Below are 19938 nucleotides of genomic sequence, written 5' to 3'. Positions count from 1 at the left end.
TAAAAATTCATTCGAAAATTTTTCAGAAATAACTGCCAATTCTATCTGTGCCCAACTAGGTGTATCTTGTGTGGCCATTAATGCGCTAAGAAATCTAAATTGAACTGCTTCATAATAAAATTGAAAGTTAGGAAGCCGTAACCCTCCAAATTGAAAATCCCACATCAATTTTTTCAACCCCACCCTAGGAAATTTTCTTTTCCACAAAAAATCTCTAATTACTTTATATTAATCCTTAAAAAATCTTTTTTTGTAAACAACAAGGAATTGATTGAAATAAATATTGTATACAAGGAAAAATATTCATTTTTATAGTATTAATTCTTCCTAATAAACCCAGAGGTAAATCTTTCAATTTAACTAAATCTGCCTTAATCTTCTTCATTAAAGGAAGATAATTAAGTGAATATAAATTTTGGTAGTCAGTATTAACATTAATTCCCAAATATTTAATTTGTTTCGTCCACTTCAAATTCGTAATATTTCTAAACATTGAATAATCATCTTTACTAATTGATAAAATTTCACTTTTAGTCCAATTAACCTTATAACCAGATAATTGACCATAAATCTCTAAGGAATCTTGAAGTGCTGGCAGGGAAACATCAGGAAAATACACCAAATACAGCAAAACGTCATCCGCAAATAAATTTATTTTATAATCTTCATTCAAGACTCTCATACCTTTGATACTATCATTCTGACGTATTAATTGTGCTAGAGGTTCAATAACTAAAGCAAACAAGGCGGGTGATAATGGACATCCTTGTCTAGTAGATCTTGTTAAATTAAAGGATTCTGAAAGCAAACCATTAGTAACAACTCTAGCTTTTGGATCATTATACAGAGCCCTAATCATACCAATAAATGAGAGACCAAACAAAAACTTTTCAAGTACTTTAAATAAAAACTTCCATTCTACTCTATCGAATGCCTTTTCTGCATCCAATGAAACCACCATTGGATAATTCTTCTGAGATTTAGATCTATTTATCAAAGTAATTAATCGTAGAATATTATCCGAAGCATACCTATTTTTTATAAAACCTGTTTGATCACGATGTATTATCTTTGGTAAATACTGAGCCAACCTATTAGCCATAACTTTAGTCACTATTTTATAGTCTACATTTAACAAAGATATAGGATGGTAAGAAGCTACCTGTAAGGGATCTTTATCTTTTTTTGGTATAACTGTAATTATAGCATTAGAACAGGACTCAGGTAATTGAAAAGTATCATAAAGTTGTTGTATTACATTCTTAAATAAGGAAGATATATCAACATAAAAAGTCTTGTAAAACTCAATAGAAAAACCATCTTCCACCAGGCGCTTTTCCATTTGGCATATCTTTTATAGCCATTTCAATTTCACTATCCGTAAAAGGTTTATCTAACTCTTGTCTGTCTTCTTGAGATAACTGTGGTAAATTAATATTTTTCAAAAAAGAGTCTATTGCATCTTCTTTTATCTCTTTACATTCAGTCAAATAAAGTTTTTTGTAAAAATTACAAAATTCATCGTTAATTTCTTTTTGACTAAAAGTAATACCCGATTTATTTCTAATAGCTGGTATAATCCTAGATAACTGTTCTTTTTTTAATTGCCAAGCTAATACTTTATGAGCTTTCTCACCCCATTCATAAAATTTATTTTTTGAACGATTCAACAAACATTCAAATCGATATGACTGTAACTTATTATACTTCAACTTTAAATTAGTTAATTGGATCTTTTGGAATTCAGTAGCTTTCTTTTGAAATTCTTTTTCACAGATTGTTATTTTCTTCTCCAAATCCTCAGTTCCTCTAACTCTCTCTTTCTTTCTTGGATGCATAACTGATAATTTGACCTCGTAAAAAAGCTTTCATTGCATCCCACAAAACAAACTGATCAGAAACAGAGTGAACATTATTAGCAATTAAATCCTCAATTTGTTTTCTCAAATAAACAATAAATTCTGGCTTTTGTAGTAATATAGTATTAAATCTCCATCTTAAAGTATGTTGTGTAACTTGAGAACTTTGATATTCCAGTAATAACAATGAATGGTCCGAGACTAACCTTGCCTTATAATCCACAGATATAACCTTATCCTGTAAATGTGCCGAAATTAAAAAATAATCAAGTCTTGAAAAAGAATTATGTCGAGAAGAATAAAAAGAAAAGTCTTTCTGTGTAGGATTAAATCTATGCCAAATATCAACTAAATTCAAATCTTTCATCATATTAGCCATATGTATCGCCATCTTAGATTTCTTAATTACCTTTGGATACTTATCCAATAACGGTTCTAATACCATATTTAAATCCCCAATCATCACATTGGAATTAGCTTGTCCCAATAATGAAGATATTTCTGTAATAAAAGCAGTGTCTTCAACATTTGGAGCATAAACATCAATCAAAGTCCAGGCTTCATTAGAGATCATACAATTCAACTTAAGTAGTCTTCCTCCATTTTTCTCCTCGTCTTGCAATTGAAACGGTAAATTCTTATGTACCAAAACCGCATCTCCTTTTGCCTTTGAATTAAATGAAGAATAGAAGACTTGTCCAACCCAGTCCCGCTTAAGTTTCAAATGTTCTTTATCTGTCAAATGAGTTTCCTGTAAAAAGACCACATCTACTTTAAATTTTTTTAAATAAGCAAGTACTTTCTTACGCTTTATAGGATTATTCAAACCCTGAACATTAAGAGAAGCAAATTTAAATTTCGACATGTCTTACAACAGTTAGAAAAAAAAACCCTAACTCTTACCCCCTTACCCTCTCTTAATATGATCAAAAAAAAGAAAGAAGAGAAAAAAAGGAAAAAGAATAATTTTTTAAAAATTATTTAAACAAAAAAAAACCCTTCACTCTTTAATCTAATAATACAAAAAAAAGAAAAAGAAATGGGTAGGAGGTTAAAAATAACCCCTCCCGTCTAAACCGCGCAATGCGGTAACTCCCCAAAAAAAAAGGGTGTGAGATAACTCACATGTAGCAGATGACTTTCAGAAAATAGTGCCTATCCAGTTCTCTCCCCCAACTCTCACTTCATCTTAAACTAACATCATCATTATTTAATATCCCTTTTTTTTTGAAAAAAAGCATTAGAAAAAAAAAGGACAACTCTTCTTTTAATCAGCTCCAACTGCCGAGTCACCATTACGACCATTCCTTCTTGGAGCACGGCTCTTTTCTTCCATCTCTTGTCTCCTTGGAGATCACGGCGGACTATATCTCTGTTGAAACTGAGTGATTGGCAACTCTTGAGCAAATGCTATAGCTTCCTTTGGAGAATCAAAGAACTTTGGTTGGTAATCATCGTGAAAAACCTTCAAAACAGCTGGATATCTAAAGGTTGCCTTATAACCTTTCTTCCACAACTCTTTAGCAGGGTTGAATTCCCGTCATTGGAACATAACCTCTTGACTCAAATCCGCGTAGAAGAAAACTCGATTATTTTGAATCATCAAAGGTGATTTTCTCTGTTGTGCATTTCTAATAGCCACTCGTAAAATTATTTCTCTGTCATAATAATTCAAGCAACGAACCAAAACAGGTCTTGGACTTTGACCTGAAATAGGTCTTCTACACAAAACTCTGTGAGCACGTCCCAGTATTATACCTTCCAAGAAATGTTCTTGACCCAGCACCTGCGGAATCCATTCAGTAAAAAATTTTCTTGGATCTGATCCCTCCATACCTTACGGCAAACCAATAATCTTTATATTGTTCCATCTGGATTGGTTTTCCAAATAATCAATCTTTTTCACCAAATTTTTATTTTGAGTTTGTAAGTCTTCAACCATTTTGGTCACATCAAGAACTTGATCCCGTATTTCGTCTATATCTTCTTCACACGAATTAAATTTATCTCTCACTTCAAGCTTAAAAGCTCCAAACTCAGCCATCTGTTGAGAATGTATTTTCACCAGGATATTAAACCTAGTACTAAGTTCAGTCATAATCTTGGATAAACCCTGCATTGTATAAGATAATTTAGATTCAAGATTCACAAGAATCCTTTCAATTGGAAGAGATTCTGGCTCAACAGATTCCTGCTTCTTCTGCATAACCAAAGGATCTTCTGTTCCTTCCTTCATTCTGGTTGCCTTCCTTGTAGTATGACTGCGTGTGGAAACCCCAGCCACAGCCTCTCCAGCAGTGACTGGAAGACGCTGGCTGGGGTTTTCCCCAGTCCATAATGTATTAAGTTCTCCCAGTACATCAAGTTGTATAGGTTCTTCTATCTCAAGAGGTGCAGTTTGCAGCGCCACCACTACAGTTCACAAGTGCCTTTCCCCAGCCGGTGTTTCAGCTGGTAATACTTCAGCTGATGATACTACAAGCGGTTCATTCATAACATTGCCGTCAGATGCTACTGCGCATGTGCGAACCTGAGTAACTCTTTGTTCTAAAGGCTGTTTGGCGCCCTCTTTCGGGGGCTCTATCGACGTAACATAGAGCTCTGTATCCGAACACTGTACCTCTCTCCTGGAATCCATTTCACGCTGAGTCCCGGTTCTTTTTCTACAGGTAGGCTCTAAAACTTGAACTTTTGGAAAATGTAGTTTTTTGATGATCTGTTGTCGTTTTTTTTTGCTTTTTTTCACCAATTGTACCATCAGAAGTTAAATTAACAGCACTGAAGTTATCTAAACTTTTAAAGAATTTTAACGGGCATTTCTAGACAAAACAATAAGATAGAGTCAGGAGAGGACTGGAAGGCACGTCTGATCCTTACGCCATCTTGCCACGCCCCCTCCACTCATTATAAGCCTGTAGGAGAAAATAAATAGTGTGGGGCCTGTCTAATTGCTCTTTATAAAATAATGTTGGAGAAAAACTGATAGCTTAATGCAATGGGTTGTATGAGAACTTTAAGTTTAATTGTGATGTGTGGGAAATAATCTGAAATGGGTATTACGCTTTACACTGTATTTCATAGACTGTCACAGTAAATTGTCAAGAATAAATATGGCTCTTTTGATGAGAACAAATAGCTTGACTATATTTATGATTTAAATGTAGCAATCCACTGATGGTGAACAAGAATACGCAGCTGCTAATCGAGGTAAAATTTTGATGTTGAGGAAAAGGATTGAGGAGTTGGAGTCGCAGGCTGCCAAAAAAGATTCAGAGCTGAAGAACAAGGTGAGATTTTCATTTAGCTTGCCTTAGTTTGCATGCGTTGATATTGTCTATTCAAGTTGCTTGTCTGCTGTTTCAGAAAGCCATTAATCAAGTTCCACATAAGAGATTATTGTACACAATTCAAACACATGATTTGGGATTGAAAATTGATTAACAGACAGCAAACAGTAGAAATGGATGGATCTTTCTTGCTGTAGTAGGCACTGAGGGAATGTTCTGGGATATTACAGAGATCAGTACTTTGGCCCAGCTATTCAAAATGTAAATCAATGATTTGGTTGAGGGAACCAAGTATAATATTTCTAAGTTTGTGAACAACATAAGAATGAGTTGGGTTATGAACAGGATTCAAAGATGCTTGAACACAATTTAAAAAACTTTAGAAAATGGGCAAAAACATGGAAAATGCAGTATTACATCAATTGGCCTACTCCAGCACCTATTGTCTATAATAAATATGAAGTTATCTATTTTGGTCAGCAAAACAAAAAGGAAGAGTATGATTCAAAAAGTGTTAGTTTGGGCATTGTTGATGTACAAAGAGATCTGGTTGTCCTTAAACATTAGTCACTGAAACCAAACATTCAGGTGCATGGAATAATTAAGAAGGCATGTGGCATGTTATCCTTCATTGCAAGAGGTTTTGAATGCAGGAGTAAGGATGATTTATAGCTGAGCTTTCAATGAGATCTCACCTGGCGTTCTGTGTGCAGGAATAAAACACCAAAGTCCACAGAAACCTTAGTTGAAGTAAAAACACAGTGCTGGAGAAACTCAGCAGATCAAACAGTGCTATTTATGTAGCCAAGATAAAGATACATCACCAACATTTTGGGCTTGAGCCCTTCATCAAGGTATGAACAAAAAGTAGACAGCCCTTGTTGAAGGGCTCAAGCCCAAAACGTTGGTGATGTATCTTTATCTTGGTTGTATAAAGGACATTGTTTGATCTGCTGAGTTTCTCCAGCACTGTTTTTACTGTATGCAGATTTAGTCTCCTTGTTTTTTTTTTTAAAAAAAAGGATGTACTTGTTATTTGAGTGAGTGCGCAAAGGTTCACCAGGCTGATTTCTGAGATGACAGTGCTGTTAAATGAAGAGAGATTGGGTTGGCTCGGCCTTTATTCCCTATCGTTTAGAAGAACAGAAATAAATGAAGCATATAAATTCTGACAGGTCTTGCCAAGTTTGATTCAGGAAGGATGTTTCTCCTGACTAGGAGGACTAAAATCAGGAGTCATAGGACAAGACATTATGCACGAAGATGACAAAAAATAATTCATTTGGAACGTGGGGATCTTGAGAAAATGTCCATCATAGAAGGTAGTGCAAGTGAATTTACCAAGATAAGTAGATTTCTGTGTGCACAGAAGACATCACGGGTTATTGGAAGAGTGGGACTAATGCATTCAGATTGGGGTCAGCCATAATCCTATTGAATGGCAGAGTAGGTTCAAAGAAATGAATGACCTATTTCTGCTATTACTCCATGTTTCAATAGGCCCTTTTACAAAGAAAAAAATCTGAACATGAAGGCGGAAGTTCTTCGCCCTCATGTTGGAAAACTTGCCTTCATAATTGGTCCATGAGTGGCTGCAAGGTGGCGACTCCAGTGCTTCTCCAAAGTAGTGCTAGAGGTGGAGTGGTGAGCTCCACCTCACTGCATAAAGGTGTATCCGCTGCAAATGCCTGGCTAGGGGTGGGCTAATGATGTTCCAATGTCACCATCAGCCCACGATCCAATTCACCTCTCTCTCCCACTCATCTCTCTCCATGACCCCCTCAGGGGAGGGGCGGCTGACAGGGCCGTCGGGGCAGGGGCAGCCAGGCTGGTGGAGCTGCCAGGGGGTGGCTGGGGCGGGATGTAACAGCCCCGCTGGCTTCTCTGGCCTCCAGGACCTCACCGGGCCACTTCAGCCTTCATGGCTGCTCCTCGGCGTCAGCGGCTCACTACGCAGTAAAGCAATGGCCATCCATCTTACCCGTAATCCACCATGCAGCTGGAACACAGAGCAGTTCCAGCTGCCTGGGGGATTATGGGTAGGGAAGACAGCCATTGCTCTGCTGCGTATTTATGACTGGCAGAGCCACGGCAACAGTTACCCCACCTACAGTGGCTCCGAACAACACACCGAGGCACCGCTCCACATAAAAGCAGCACTGGAGTAGTCTTTTAGGGCTGCTCCATAAACAGGTAAGTTTAACCTATTTATCCATGTTTGAAGTCAACCTCGAAGCGGAAGCCCAGCATAAAAACACCTTATGTCTCTATCATCTTTGATGACGTGCAGTTTACAGAGTTGGAAGCCCAGCTGCAGCGTGGTGCTGAAATGGACGTGATGCTTGCTGAGAAGGATATGAAACTGGCTGAGAAAGAAGCTTATATTATTGAGCTGCAGTTAGCTGCTGTTTCAGGTCATCCTACTCAACAAATAATTCAGCCCGATAAAGATAATAAGGTAAGCCTTGACAAAAATTTGTTATGGCCGTTGTATTTAAATGTAACTTCATTCGGTTTCATTCAAGTAAATTTGCTTTCTGTGTTTTTTGTGAGCTGAATATCTGCCTTGAACGCAGTATTAACTGTTGGCCTTCATATCAAGAGGGGTTGAGTATAGGAACAAGGATACCTTACTGCAGCTGTACAGGGCCTTGGTGAGACCACACCTGGAGTATTGTGTGCAGTTTTGGTCACCTTATCTAAGGAAGGATGTTCTTGCAATGGAGGGAGTGCAGAGGCGATTCACCAGGCTGATACCTGGAATGGCAGGAATGACTTATGAAGAAAGATTGCGCAAATTGGGATTGTACTCGCTGGAGTTTAGAAGACTGAGAGGGGATCTCATAGAGACATATAAAATTCTGGCAGGACTGGACAGAGTGGATGCAGATGGGATGTTTCCAATGATGGGAAAATCCAGAACCCGGGGCCATGGTTCGAGGATAATAGGCAAACCATTTAGGTCCGAGATGAGGAGGAATTTCTTGACCCAGAGGGTGGTGAATCTGTGGAATTCATTGCCACAGAGGGCAGTAGAGGCAGGTTCATTAAATCTATTTAAGAGGGAATTAGATATATTTCTTCAGTATAAGGGTATTAAAGGTTACGGAGAGAAGGCAGGGACGGGGTACTGAATTTTAAGATCAGCCATGATCTCGTTGAATGGCGGAGCAGGCTCGAAGGGTCGAATGGCCTACTCCTGCTCCTATCTTCTATGTTTCTATGTAACATGCATTGTGAGGTTTTTAAATTTTGAGGTTTTTTTGAATACATTTGAGTGAATGCAGATGCATGTAATGTACAAAGTAACTTTGGTTTGTTTAAGATTCATTTAAAGATTCCTTTATTGTCATGTAATAGGTCAAAACCTGTTGTATTGTACGAAATTGTTTTCTTCCTGTAAGGTTGGCTCCGATTTCCTCCTACCCTTCAAAAAAAATGTACCGGGGTGTAGGTTAATGGGATGTAAATTGGGTGGCTTGAACCTTTTGGGCCGAATTGACCTGTTAAAGTGCTGTATGTCTAAATTTAAAACAAAAAAACAATAAATTAAGGCAGACAAAGAGTCGCCATTAGTGTTGCCCGGTACACCTTACAGTAAGATAAAAAGAGAAGCAGAAGAGAATCCATTCAGAGTCACTGAGGATTGGCCTCCAGCACTCATGCTGCTGCACAGCCTCTTTTTCGATCCATCAGCCACCCGAGCTCCAGTTCCAAACCTCTGACACAAAATCAGGAAGCCTTCAACGTCCGAGACCCTTCGGAAGCCCTTCTTTCCTTCACTACACTCTTGATTCCTGGCTCCAAATCCTGATTCCCTTGAGCCAGTCTCAAGCAGCACGCAGCCCATGCAAATTCTCCGACTGCAAGATGTCCACAGTTTGTGTGGGTTGCTTAGCTGCTCACTTGTCTGCCACCATTGTCACCTTTCTTATAGAGTCATCTCCTCTGCTTCTCAATGGGAAGTGTTCTCTCCGTTTTTGGTGTCTTACACTGCTGCTGAACACAGGTGCCATCATCTTGGGCACAGATCCGTGGTTGCAGGATTTTAGTTTTAAAACACTGTTGACTCCTGTAACATGCCTTTTAATGCCTGTACAAAGCTGCCGCCATTGAATCCTTTGGAGCCTCCACTCTCCCAGGACCACACCACCGGTAGCGCTGCTGTTACTGCAGCTCTGGCAGCGCTGCCATTTTTTTGGTTTAAAAATTAAAGAAAAGTGTTTTGGCGAATGTATAATGTCTTAGAATATTTTAATTTCTATATATTACTCGTGTAATAGTCAATCCCATGGTCGCAATCCAACCTGTCAATGGTGGTTGGGGCCTCCGAACGCCATAATCACGCTCCTAAACTGACTCTGAAAGTCAAGGCCTAGGAGGATCGGCGCGCAGAGGCCGTGCATAATTAATAACACTATATATATCATTATTTGTCTAGTGATTTGTCTAGTAGCTATGCTGCCTCATTGAGCGGCGGCCCCGGCCGCGGTCCGGGCAGAGGGTAGGCGGCGGCGGCCCCGGCCCCAGTCCGAGCAGAAGGTAGGCGGCGGCGGCCCCGATCCGGGCAAAAGCGAGGGGGAGGCGGCGGCCCCGGCCTCGATAGAGTGAGAATCATGGGTCCTCTACTGGCATCACCTACGGCTCCTAGAACGCTTCCACCAGCGTTGTCTCCGCCCCATCCTCAACATTCATTGGAGCGATTTCATCACCAACATTGAAGTACTCGAGATGGCAGAGGCCGACAGCATCGAATCCACGCTGCTGAAGATCCAACTGCGCTGGGTAGGTCACGTCTCCAGAATGGAGGACCATCGCCTTCCCAAGATCGTGTTATATGGCGAGCTCTCCACTGGCCGCCGAGGCAGAGATGCACCAAAGAAGAGGTACAAAGACTGCCTAAAGAAATCTCTTGGTGCCTGCCACATTGACCACCGCCAGTGAGTTGATATCACCTCAAACCGTGCATCTTGGCGCCTCATAGTTCGGCGGGCTGCAACCTCCTTTGAAGAAGACCGCAGAGCCCACCTCACTGACAAAAAGACGAAGGAGGAAAAACCCAACACCCAACCCCAACCAACCAATTTTCCCTTGCAACCGCTGCAACCGTGTCTGCCTGTCCCGCATCGGACTTGTCAGCCACAAACGAGCCTGCAGCTGACTTGGACATTACCCCTCCATAAATCTTCGTCCGCGAAGCCAAGCCAAAGAGAGAAAGAGTCAATCCCATGTAAAAGTCGACCTCCCATATTTTTGACCTTGATCACCCACCCATCTGAGCTCCCAACGCCCTGACTTTCCGGACCTACTGACGCCCCAACCGTGGACCCTCGCTTAGGCCACCTGCCCACCAGAACCCCCGACACCCTAACCACAGACTCTCTCTAAGGCCCCAGCCGACCACCCATCTGAGCTCCTGATACTCTCAATGCAGACTTAATACCCAGTCCCAGCCATCTGAGCTTCTGATGCCTTGAATGGCTCGGGTACTTACTGCATTCAAAAGTATGAGCCATTTAAAAATTTCCCCCCTCTCAAATTTGACCCAAAAAAATTGGTCCAAAAAACTTGACTTTATTTACGTATATATGGCCACAACTAATGTGGGACTAAGGGGAAATAAATGAATGCTTTGATATAATACAATGAGAAGTGAAGAAAACAAAGAGAAAGAGGATGTAGAAAATAGATGAGAAGGAATGGTCCTATTTAATTTATCTTCTAGTGATGACACATCTTCCTTCTGTATTTCTATGTTCTATCAACCCAGGGGAAACTGCTAAGGCATGTTAAAGTGTACAATCAACCTGTATTATTATGTTGGCTTGTGAAATATGTAGTTATCTGTTAAAATTAATATTGAGAAGATTCCTATAGTACTCTGCATGTCTTCTGCGTTTTCCATTAGTATCTGAGATTGTACATGTGCAAACCTTTACTTTTGAACATTTATTTATTTTTAGATGGAACAGGATCAAATTGGACTGCAGGGAACTTCTATCAGTGACTTGCAGTCAATGGTTCATCATCTAACCAGAAAGGTTGAGGAGAGTGAAGAAAGATTCAGCCTACTGCAGGAACAAGCAACTCGTCTGAAAGACCAACTCAGCAAAGAGAGAACTCGATATGAAGAGAAGGAAGCAATGTACATGAAAAATGTGAGTGTAAATAACACTCAAATTATCAGTATTTATTATTATTTTCTGTTATTTTCTATCCTATTTAACCCTTTTTTCAGGGACTGCCAACAAGTGCATATATTCCTCGTCCCCATTTTCTGAGACTAGTTTTATACCCAACCACCAGCTGGTTCATACTGATTTTTAACCTTTTGCACTGTACTTTGCCCATGAACCCAGCCCAGAATATATATTATAAAAGGTTAAAAATAGCCAGGGACAAAGGGTTAAAGCATATGGTTTACTTGTTTTTGCAGCTTGAAGGAGACAAATGAAATTTACCTCTGTTTTTGCTGTTTTGTAACCACTTTTGCTAGAATTTGCAGAAATCAATTGAATTAATAAAAAATTTAAGTATCAGCAAACTAACTCTTGCTGTAAAGATGTACAAATCCATTTTTTATTTCATTTTGTTTGCAGAAATAATAAAATATTTGAAAATATGTATTGTTTTTAAAATAATACAAATATTTTGGTGCTTTGGTTTTTACCTGCATTTACTAGTCTATAAAATTTTTGAAAATATTTTCTTTTCCTGAGTTGTTTGAGAATTCTCCAATATGATTGGCTCCTCAACAAACTGCATATCATGGCTGCTGGAGTCCTGTCTAACTGATGCCATGACAGCAATTGATATGAGAAAAGGGTGCGTGTCAGCAGGGGGTGCATGTCAACAGCAGCTGCTGGATCTTTGTTGACAGCTTTGGGATTTTTTTCCTTCAAGAGCTTTTGCTTCACTTTTGACTGAAAAACTCCTATATTTTTACATCAATTGGAATGTTTCAGGGTTCAGGGCAGACGATGAAGCTTATTTTAATCAGAATTAAAGAACGCAACAGGAATTTTTTTTCAGTTGAATGGTTTTTTTTTAAAACGGCAAGAACTTTGTTTAAATGTTTGCCCTTGGTCTTTAATACTTGAAATGTGTATGCAACTTCAGCGAAGGCATTTGGGACTGATGGAACAGGACCTTCACTGCTTAGTGTAATTAAGGACGTTCAAGGATCAGAGAAGATTCAGTGGAAAAATTCAGAGGACAATTGAGTTAGAGGGGGTGATTTTGATGTCAGACCATGCACAATGAGAAATTGGGCAGAGAGAAAGAAATGTAAGAAAAAATTATTAAACTCCATTTAAAATTTGCAACATGAGTGAATTTGTCTCCATGTTTGAAGTGGATTTTTTTTTGTCATGGGGTTGATTGGCAGTGACTCACATTTAGCACATATTTAACAAGATTTGCTTACACTTGTAATTAATAGCTTTAAATATGTGTATAAGTAAAAGATTGAGTGGACAGTGTTGAGGAAAGAGAAAAGTTTTGCTTTGACACAATCAAGCAGAGTTGCTCCACAACAGTCATTTTTGAAGTTGCTGTACTATTTTCACATAGATAGAGCTCCATTACCTTTCCCATTTTAACAACTGAATCTATCCTATTTAACCTTATAATGGAACTTTTGTTTCAGATTTGTGTATTTCAAGAAATGATTCAAGAAAAAGAGAATAAGCTTTCTGAGCAGATGCAGAAACATGAACAAGAGCTCTTCCTAGTAGCTGCTAAATCAGATGCAAGTGCTGATTTTGACCAGGTACATTTCTGCTTTCAGAATTAAAATATAAATGTAAATGCATTAAATTACTTGATTTAAAAAAAAAACACTTCTGATTGGATGAGAAGATGTTTCTTCCTGTGGGAAAAACTTTGGTGAACGGCTGCGCTGCTGCTGGTGTGGACCCACTGAGAGCAGCGAGCAGAGACAGCACTCCCATGGGGTCCTGCCCAGTCTGACTGCCATTGGCTACGTACAGGCTTTAAACTGTCTGTTAATGAAGCTGACGGTTTTATTTTAAAATTCTGTGACTATGGGGTCTGTGCCCTAGATGGTGGTGCCTATGATCGGCAGCAGCTCCAAGGGGTTGCAGAGGACTGACAAGGGGCTCCAGAAAATGGGGAGAACATCCCTCGTTCGATAAGGAGACTGGATGAAGGGGTGCCTGGTGTTGGAGCCAGGACATGAGAGGGTGCCGAGGGCGCAAAAGGTTTTCTGGTTTTGTCAGATGTTTGGATCTGGCACTCCGGCTGCTGATGGTTTTGGCTGGACTCTGTGTGGCTACGGAGGACGCGGCAGTGCTGGGGGAGAATCCACGGACACTTGGTAACTCTGAGGGACCTCCCTTTTGCTTCTTTTTCTTTACCTGTAAGAGGTACTTTGGGCAATTTCTACTGATGGCAAATCTGTCTGCCTCGCGACAGACTAAAGCAAATTCCACGTGATTTTGCAGTTTTTATTACATGACAATAAAGGAATCTTGAAGGTGTAGAACCAGGAGTCACAGTTTTAAAAAAAGGGCCAGATAAGGTTTTTTTCCTCTTGAGGTTGTGAGCCTTTAGAACTTCTGTTTTTCAGAGGGTTGAATATTTTCAAGGCAGAAAGTGGTTTTTAATAAAGGGTGAAAAATTACATCAGATTAGTGATAATGAATGGCAGAGCAGACTTGACAGGTGGAATACCCTGTAGCTATTTCTGCACCTTATTTGCATGCATGTATATATTGAAAGAAATGGGTGAATACTGACATAACATTTACAGATATGAACCAAATTCAGTGAGGAAGATTGCTTTTCAGCTTCCTCTGGAATAAATTTTTTTCCATGATACTGAATCATGATGAGGGCACCAGACAAACGATTTGCAAAAATTGTACATGCAGAAATGACGTGAGTGGAAAGATCTGCATGCATGTTGCTGAAGTGATTGGAAAGGTCAGTGCACACAAGGAACAAGTTTACCAGTGTGGAGTTAGAGATCTATTGAAGTCACTCAAACATGCCTTACTTTGCTATGTCTGTTATTCAATTGAATAATCTATTGGTCCTTTAAAATTGAACCTAGCTTTTTGTGTAAAATAATTTCTGCCTTACAGGAAATAAAGATAGATAAATCTCCCAGGTCTGATATGATATTCCCTCGGACCTTGAGGGAGACTAGTATAGAAATTATAGGGGTCCTGGCAGAAATATTTAAGATGTCCTTAGCGATGGGGGGGGTGGCGGAGAATTGGAGGGCAGCACATGTTGTTCTGTTGTTTAAAAAAGGCTTCAAATGTAAACCAGGAAATTACAGGCTGGTGACTCTGACTTCAATAGTGGGTAAATTATTGGAGGATGTTCTGAGAGATAGGATATACAAGTATTTGGACACCCAAGGGCTGATAAAGGATAGTCAGCATTGCTTTGTGCATGCTAGGTAGTGTTTAATGATTCTTATAGTGTTTTTTGTGGAGGTTACCAAGAAAATAGATGAAGGAAAGGCTGTGGATGTTGGCACATGGACCGTAATAAAGCCTTTGACAATATTCCACATGGGAGGTTAGTTCAGAAGATTCAGACACTAAGTATCCATGGAGAGGTTGTAAAATGGATTTGAAATTGACTGAATGAGAGAAGACAGAGAGTGGTAGTGGATGGAGGCCTGTGATTAATGGTGTGCCTCAGGGATTGGTGATGGGACCATTGTTGTTTATATCAGTGATCTGGATGATAATGTGGGAAATTGGATCAGCAAGTTTGCTGGAGAATGGAGGTGTTGTGGACAGTGAAGAAAACTTTCAAAGCTTGCAGAGGGATCTGACCGGAAAATGGCTGATGGAATTTAATGCAGAAAAGTGTGAGGCGTTGCATTTTGGAGGAATGTAATGGATCTGTGTTAATATTAATCCTTAGTTTAATGTTAAAACTATATTTAATCTAGATATGGTTTAATAAGTTAGTTTTGGGTGGTCGTGGGAGCATAAAGAACACACATTAGCACTTAAAAAAACACATGGTTCTTTGCAGCTAGTAGTTGGCTTCAGCATCAATAAATGTATTTGCATTTTAAGCACTATTGACCACAGAAGCCAGTTTGAAAGCCGAAGAGTCTGAAGTTGCATTGCAAGAAGAGATGAAAGATTTTTATGATAGGACAATGAATTGTTTGCTTGAGTATACAAGAAAGCCATTTTGTTAGTAAATTCTAGACAGCCCAGAAACAGAGGGAAGCATCAAATAAAGTTAATTACTTTGATTCTGTAAATAAGTGGACTTGGATGCATTTAGTACATCAGTGTGAAAAGACATTATGAACTTCAAAGACAGAAGTTCATATACCATGTGACATGAAAGATTTGCCAGAAATATTGAAATAGGAGACCAAGAGTTCAGTTAAAGAAAACCTGCCATTCTGTTAAGATGCAGAACTGACCAGTAGCATTATTTCCTGCAGAGGGGAAAAAGCTGCCTGTATTTCTTCTGGAAAAGGAGAACACAGAATAAGTGGCTTTGAAATAAATAAGTCTGCTTCTGACTGTCTCTTTAAGATAAAGAGGGCAGTTTCAATGTTTGGAACACAGATTCTAAAAGTCTTCATTCAAGAGAAGTAAACAGACTCCAGAACTCTTGGGCAAGTTAAGAGGGTGTTAGTGAAATCACTCATATGAAGGAAAATCTCTCGAAGGACAATTCATCAAAAGATTTGTGAGTTAGAGAGGCCTGAAAATATGATGTTTAAAGGTGCTTTATAATTAGTTCTGAACTGAAAATTTGAGACCTTCAAGCAAGATCGAAATGATGCTGAAGTTTTAAAATGGACTTTTCAGAATTTGGGACTTTAACACACACACATATATTTACATTTGCACATAGTGGGGGTTTAAATTTAGAGTTTAAGTTAGAGGTAAGTAAGAAATGTCATGTTATAATTTAATAAAAACTATTATTTTGAATTTACCATTGTCTGGTGAATTTTTGCCATAGCTGTTCCTTTGTTAGTGCTAACAAAGTCTCTTTTGTCGCTAACAAAGTTGAAAGGGTTGTTAGTTCATAACAAGGACATACATAGTAAATGGTAGGGCACTGAGGAGTGCAGATGAACAAAGGGATCTGAGAATACAGATACATAATTCCCTGAAAGTGGTGTCATATATAGACAGGGTTGGCCTTAATAAATCAAAGTATTGAATACAGGAGTTGGGATGTTATGACATTATATAAGACATTGGCGAAGCCACATTTGGGGTGTTGTGTGCAGTTCTGGTTGCCAAACTATAGGAAGGATATCAGTAAGATCGAAAGAGGGCAGAGAAGATTTAATAACATGTTGCCTGGTCTTCAGGAGTTGAGTTACAGAGAAAGATTAAACAGGTTGGGACTTGATTCCTTAGAATGTAGAAGAATGAGTGGAGATTTGATAGAGGTTACAAAATTATGAGGGGAATAGGCAGAGTAAATGCAAGGAGGTTTTTTCCACTTAGATTGGGAGAGAAAAGTATGAAAGGACATGGCTTTAGGGTGAAAGGTTGAGGGGGAACATTAGGACGAACTTCACTCAGAGAATGGTGGGAGTGTGAAATGAGCTCCCATCTGACGTCATAAATATGACCTCACTTTTAAATTTTAAGAATAAATTGGTTAGATACATGGAGGGTTATGGAATGGGTGAAGGTCAGTTGGTCTAGAGCTGTGGTTCCCATCTTTTTTTCTACTCACAAACCACTTTAAGTAATCCCTATACCATCGGTGCTCTGTAATTTTAGTAAGGGATTGCTTAAGGTGGGTTATGAGTAGGAAGGGAAGGTTGAGAATCACTGCTCTAGACCCAATTGTTACTGAAATATTTTGCTTGAGAAAAATTGTCATTGGCCCATTTCCTTTGGAGTTGTGAAACCTTGCACATAATGGGTCGATTTGGTATGATTAAATCAGTGGTTTTCAAACTTTTTCCTTTCCACCCACATACCACCTTAAGCAATCCCTAACTAATTACAGAGCACTTATGGTATAGAGAATACTTAAAATGGTATATGAGTGGAAAGAAGAAAGTTGTGAACCACTGGACTAGAGGAATAATGTTTTCAAAACATACTAGAAGGGCGAAATGGCCTGTTTTCTGTATTGTAGTTTTCTATGGTTCTAATTGAACCTGTATAAAATTGATGTCCCATTTTATTTTTTTGTACTTTTTTTAAATTGAAAACATCAGTAGTACCCACTTGTCTCACTGAAACTCTTTCTTGTCGACATTCCTTCTCTTGATGATGGATTTCCTCCATGCCTCAGTCACTTGTGCTTACCAAAGCAAAGTTCTTTGAAGTGGGGAAGTTGACTGACTTGCCAGTATGGTTCATGTAACAAATTTGGTTAGCTAATTTTTTTTAATGCATTTATCTGTGGGAACAACTACTCTCCACTTTCTTGTGAAACTTGAACTACATCAGTTCGACTAGAGTAATATAAATGCCATATATTTAACCAGTGCATTCATGTCTAGTCAATTCCTTATTTTGACCCTAATGCTCTTATAAATTTCCATGGACTTATCACATAGGAGAGATTAATTTAAGTTTTACAGATACAAATCTAAAAAACAATGTTTGAGAAGTAGTGACCTAAGCCATGTATCTGTGCTTTGAAAAGTTACTTAGGCTATGTAGTGTGTGTGTCTAACTGTATTTTGTCATTATCTATTGTGGAGATTTGCATCACATTTTCCTTCATGGAAGCAATGTGTTGTGCTTAATTTTTTTAATTTTTCACACTGTGAACCATATCAACCAAAATATGTACAAACATATCTCATTAGATTTACACAGTGGTCTTTTCTCCCCTTTTTTTTTCCCTTTCCCTCCCTCCCCTCTACCCACCCCCCTCCAAAACCCATAAAAATTCAACATATACAATACAATAAAACCATAAAACAATATCTTCACACAAAGGAAAATAAACAAGAAAAATGTGTCATCTATTTATTACACACTGAACCTAGTCGTTTTGTCTTCTTATCATTTTCATTCTCATTTTAGGGGATGCAGGTCGTAGGCAAGCTCTCTTTGATATGTTCCATGTATGGTTCCCAAATTTGTTCAAACATTGTGACTTTATTTTTTAAATTATATGCTATTTTTTCCAGTGGAATACATTTATTCATTTCCATGTACCATTGCTGTATTCTCATGCTTGCTTCCATTTTCCAAGTTGACATTATACATTTTTTGCTATCACTAAGGCTATCATAATGTATTTATTTTTGCACTTTATCTAATTTGAGGCCTAATTCTCTACTTCTTATGTTACTTAAAAGAAATATCTTTTTTTTTTTGGTGTTATTTTTTGTAATTTTGTTTAGTATCTGATTTAATTCTTCCCAAAACATATTTACTTTCTTACATGCCCAAGTTGCATGTAATGTTGTTCTCATTTCCTTCTTGCAGCGAAAACATCTATCTGATAATGTTGAATCCCATTTTTTTAATTTTTGAGGAGTGATATGTGTTGTGCTTATGGCTATTACTGTATTAATTACTGTACACTCTTACAATTTTTCTAAGTCATGTGCAGATGCAGGGGTTAATTTCAGTCAGGTTTCTGCTTGAGTTAACATGTCTCTTAATGAAAAGAATATACTGGCAAAGAGAGAAGCCAACTTGCATGTACAATAATCTTTCTAATTCAGTTTGTAATTTCTGTCATGGCTGCTCAGCTAGTGTGTGACCATAGGTATATTAATATACTTGGCAAAAGTATCAAATTAGCTTCCCTTGTCACTGAGATTGCAACATATTGGTAAAAGGAGTGGTCAGACATTTAAATCACATTTCTACATGCATCTGCGGTGGACACTTGACTTAAGATTTATTGCTGTATTAATTCCCATATATGCAATGGCTTTTGCCTTCTCACACAATCTTCCTAATCAATTTATCTTGCCTCCATTACTCTCATTCAAATGTGACAGATTGTTACTCCACTTTCAGTTACCTCTTCTAATTCTTCATCACTTTGTTTCTTCTGTACTTCTTGATCCCAAGAGGATGTGCACATCTGAAATCTACAATAATCTTATGGAATACCTACAATAACATTAGTCTCAGTGTAGGTTTATATGTGGATTTATCACAGTTGTATTTTGTACATTATTGATTTAAAAACATCTATCTTGCCAGAGACTTCTAGTGATGGTGCAAATGGATATCTCCATGTTTTTTTTGATATCTCAAGTGTATGTAGTTTTTTTGAAGACAATCAGCAACTTCAAGTAAAGGGATGATTGGAGACTAAGCAAGGGAACCAAAGATTTTGCCCCCTAATTTGATTAATGATAAATTTTAATGCCTTAATACCAATGTGGGAGGAAAGACTGAATTATTGTTGTATTTGAATTCCAAATGTTGCTAATATGAGATTTTCTCTTTTTGTTATTGTTTGGAGTTATTGATCACTTGATTGACTTCTTCAGTTGTTGAAAGCCCTCAAGCAAAAACTCCATGAAAAGGAAGAGGTACTGATGGGGAGGACACAAGTTGTAGGTGTGCTGCAGAAAGAGCTTGACGGGAGGGATCAGCAGATAAAGGTAAGGAAAGCATGGTTTGTTGCTGTATGAAATTAATATGAAAGGGAAAAACCTCTAGTTGATCAACTAAGGGATTAAAATGCAACCTGCAGTGAACTAGTTTAAAGAAGCAGGGAGCCTCTTTAAGCAAGTCGATTAAAAAGAAAATTAAAATATTTTGTATGTGTGCATCATTCAATCAATCCCTTTATGATAGCAGTTGATGATGAAAGTGACTGTTTAA

General features: G+C 38.4%; 1 protein-coding gene across 1 annotated transcript in view; it reads left to right on the top strand.

The window, feature by feature from the left end:
- The window catches only part of LOC138745293 (golgin subfamily B member 1-like), a 103455-nt gene that overhangs the window by 31536 nt on the left and 51981 nt on the right, over positions 1-19938 (top strand). Inside the window, exons 5-9 of the mRNA XM_069902320.1 lie at positions 5024-5146; positions 7437-7604; positions 11110-11304; positions 12795-12917; positions 19602-19715. Of these exons, the coding sequence (XP_069758421.1) occupies positions 5024-5146; positions 7437-7604; positions 11110-11304; positions 12795-12917; positions 19602-19715 (723 nt within the window). The remainder of the gene's footprint in view (positions 1-5023; positions 5147-7436; positions 7605-11109; positions 11305-12794; positions 12918-19601; positions 19716-19938) is intronic.

This window comes from Narcine bancroftii, chromosome 1, assembly GCF_036971445.1.
Source record: "Narcine bancroftii isolate sNarBan1 chromosome 1, sNarBan1.hap1, whole genome shotgun sequence".
Classification (NCBI taxonomy): Eukaryota; Metazoa; Chordata; class Chondrichthyes; order Torpediniformes; family Narcinidae; genus Narcine; species Narcine bancroftii.
This window is presented reverse-complemented; position numbering and strand designations above follow the sequence as displayed.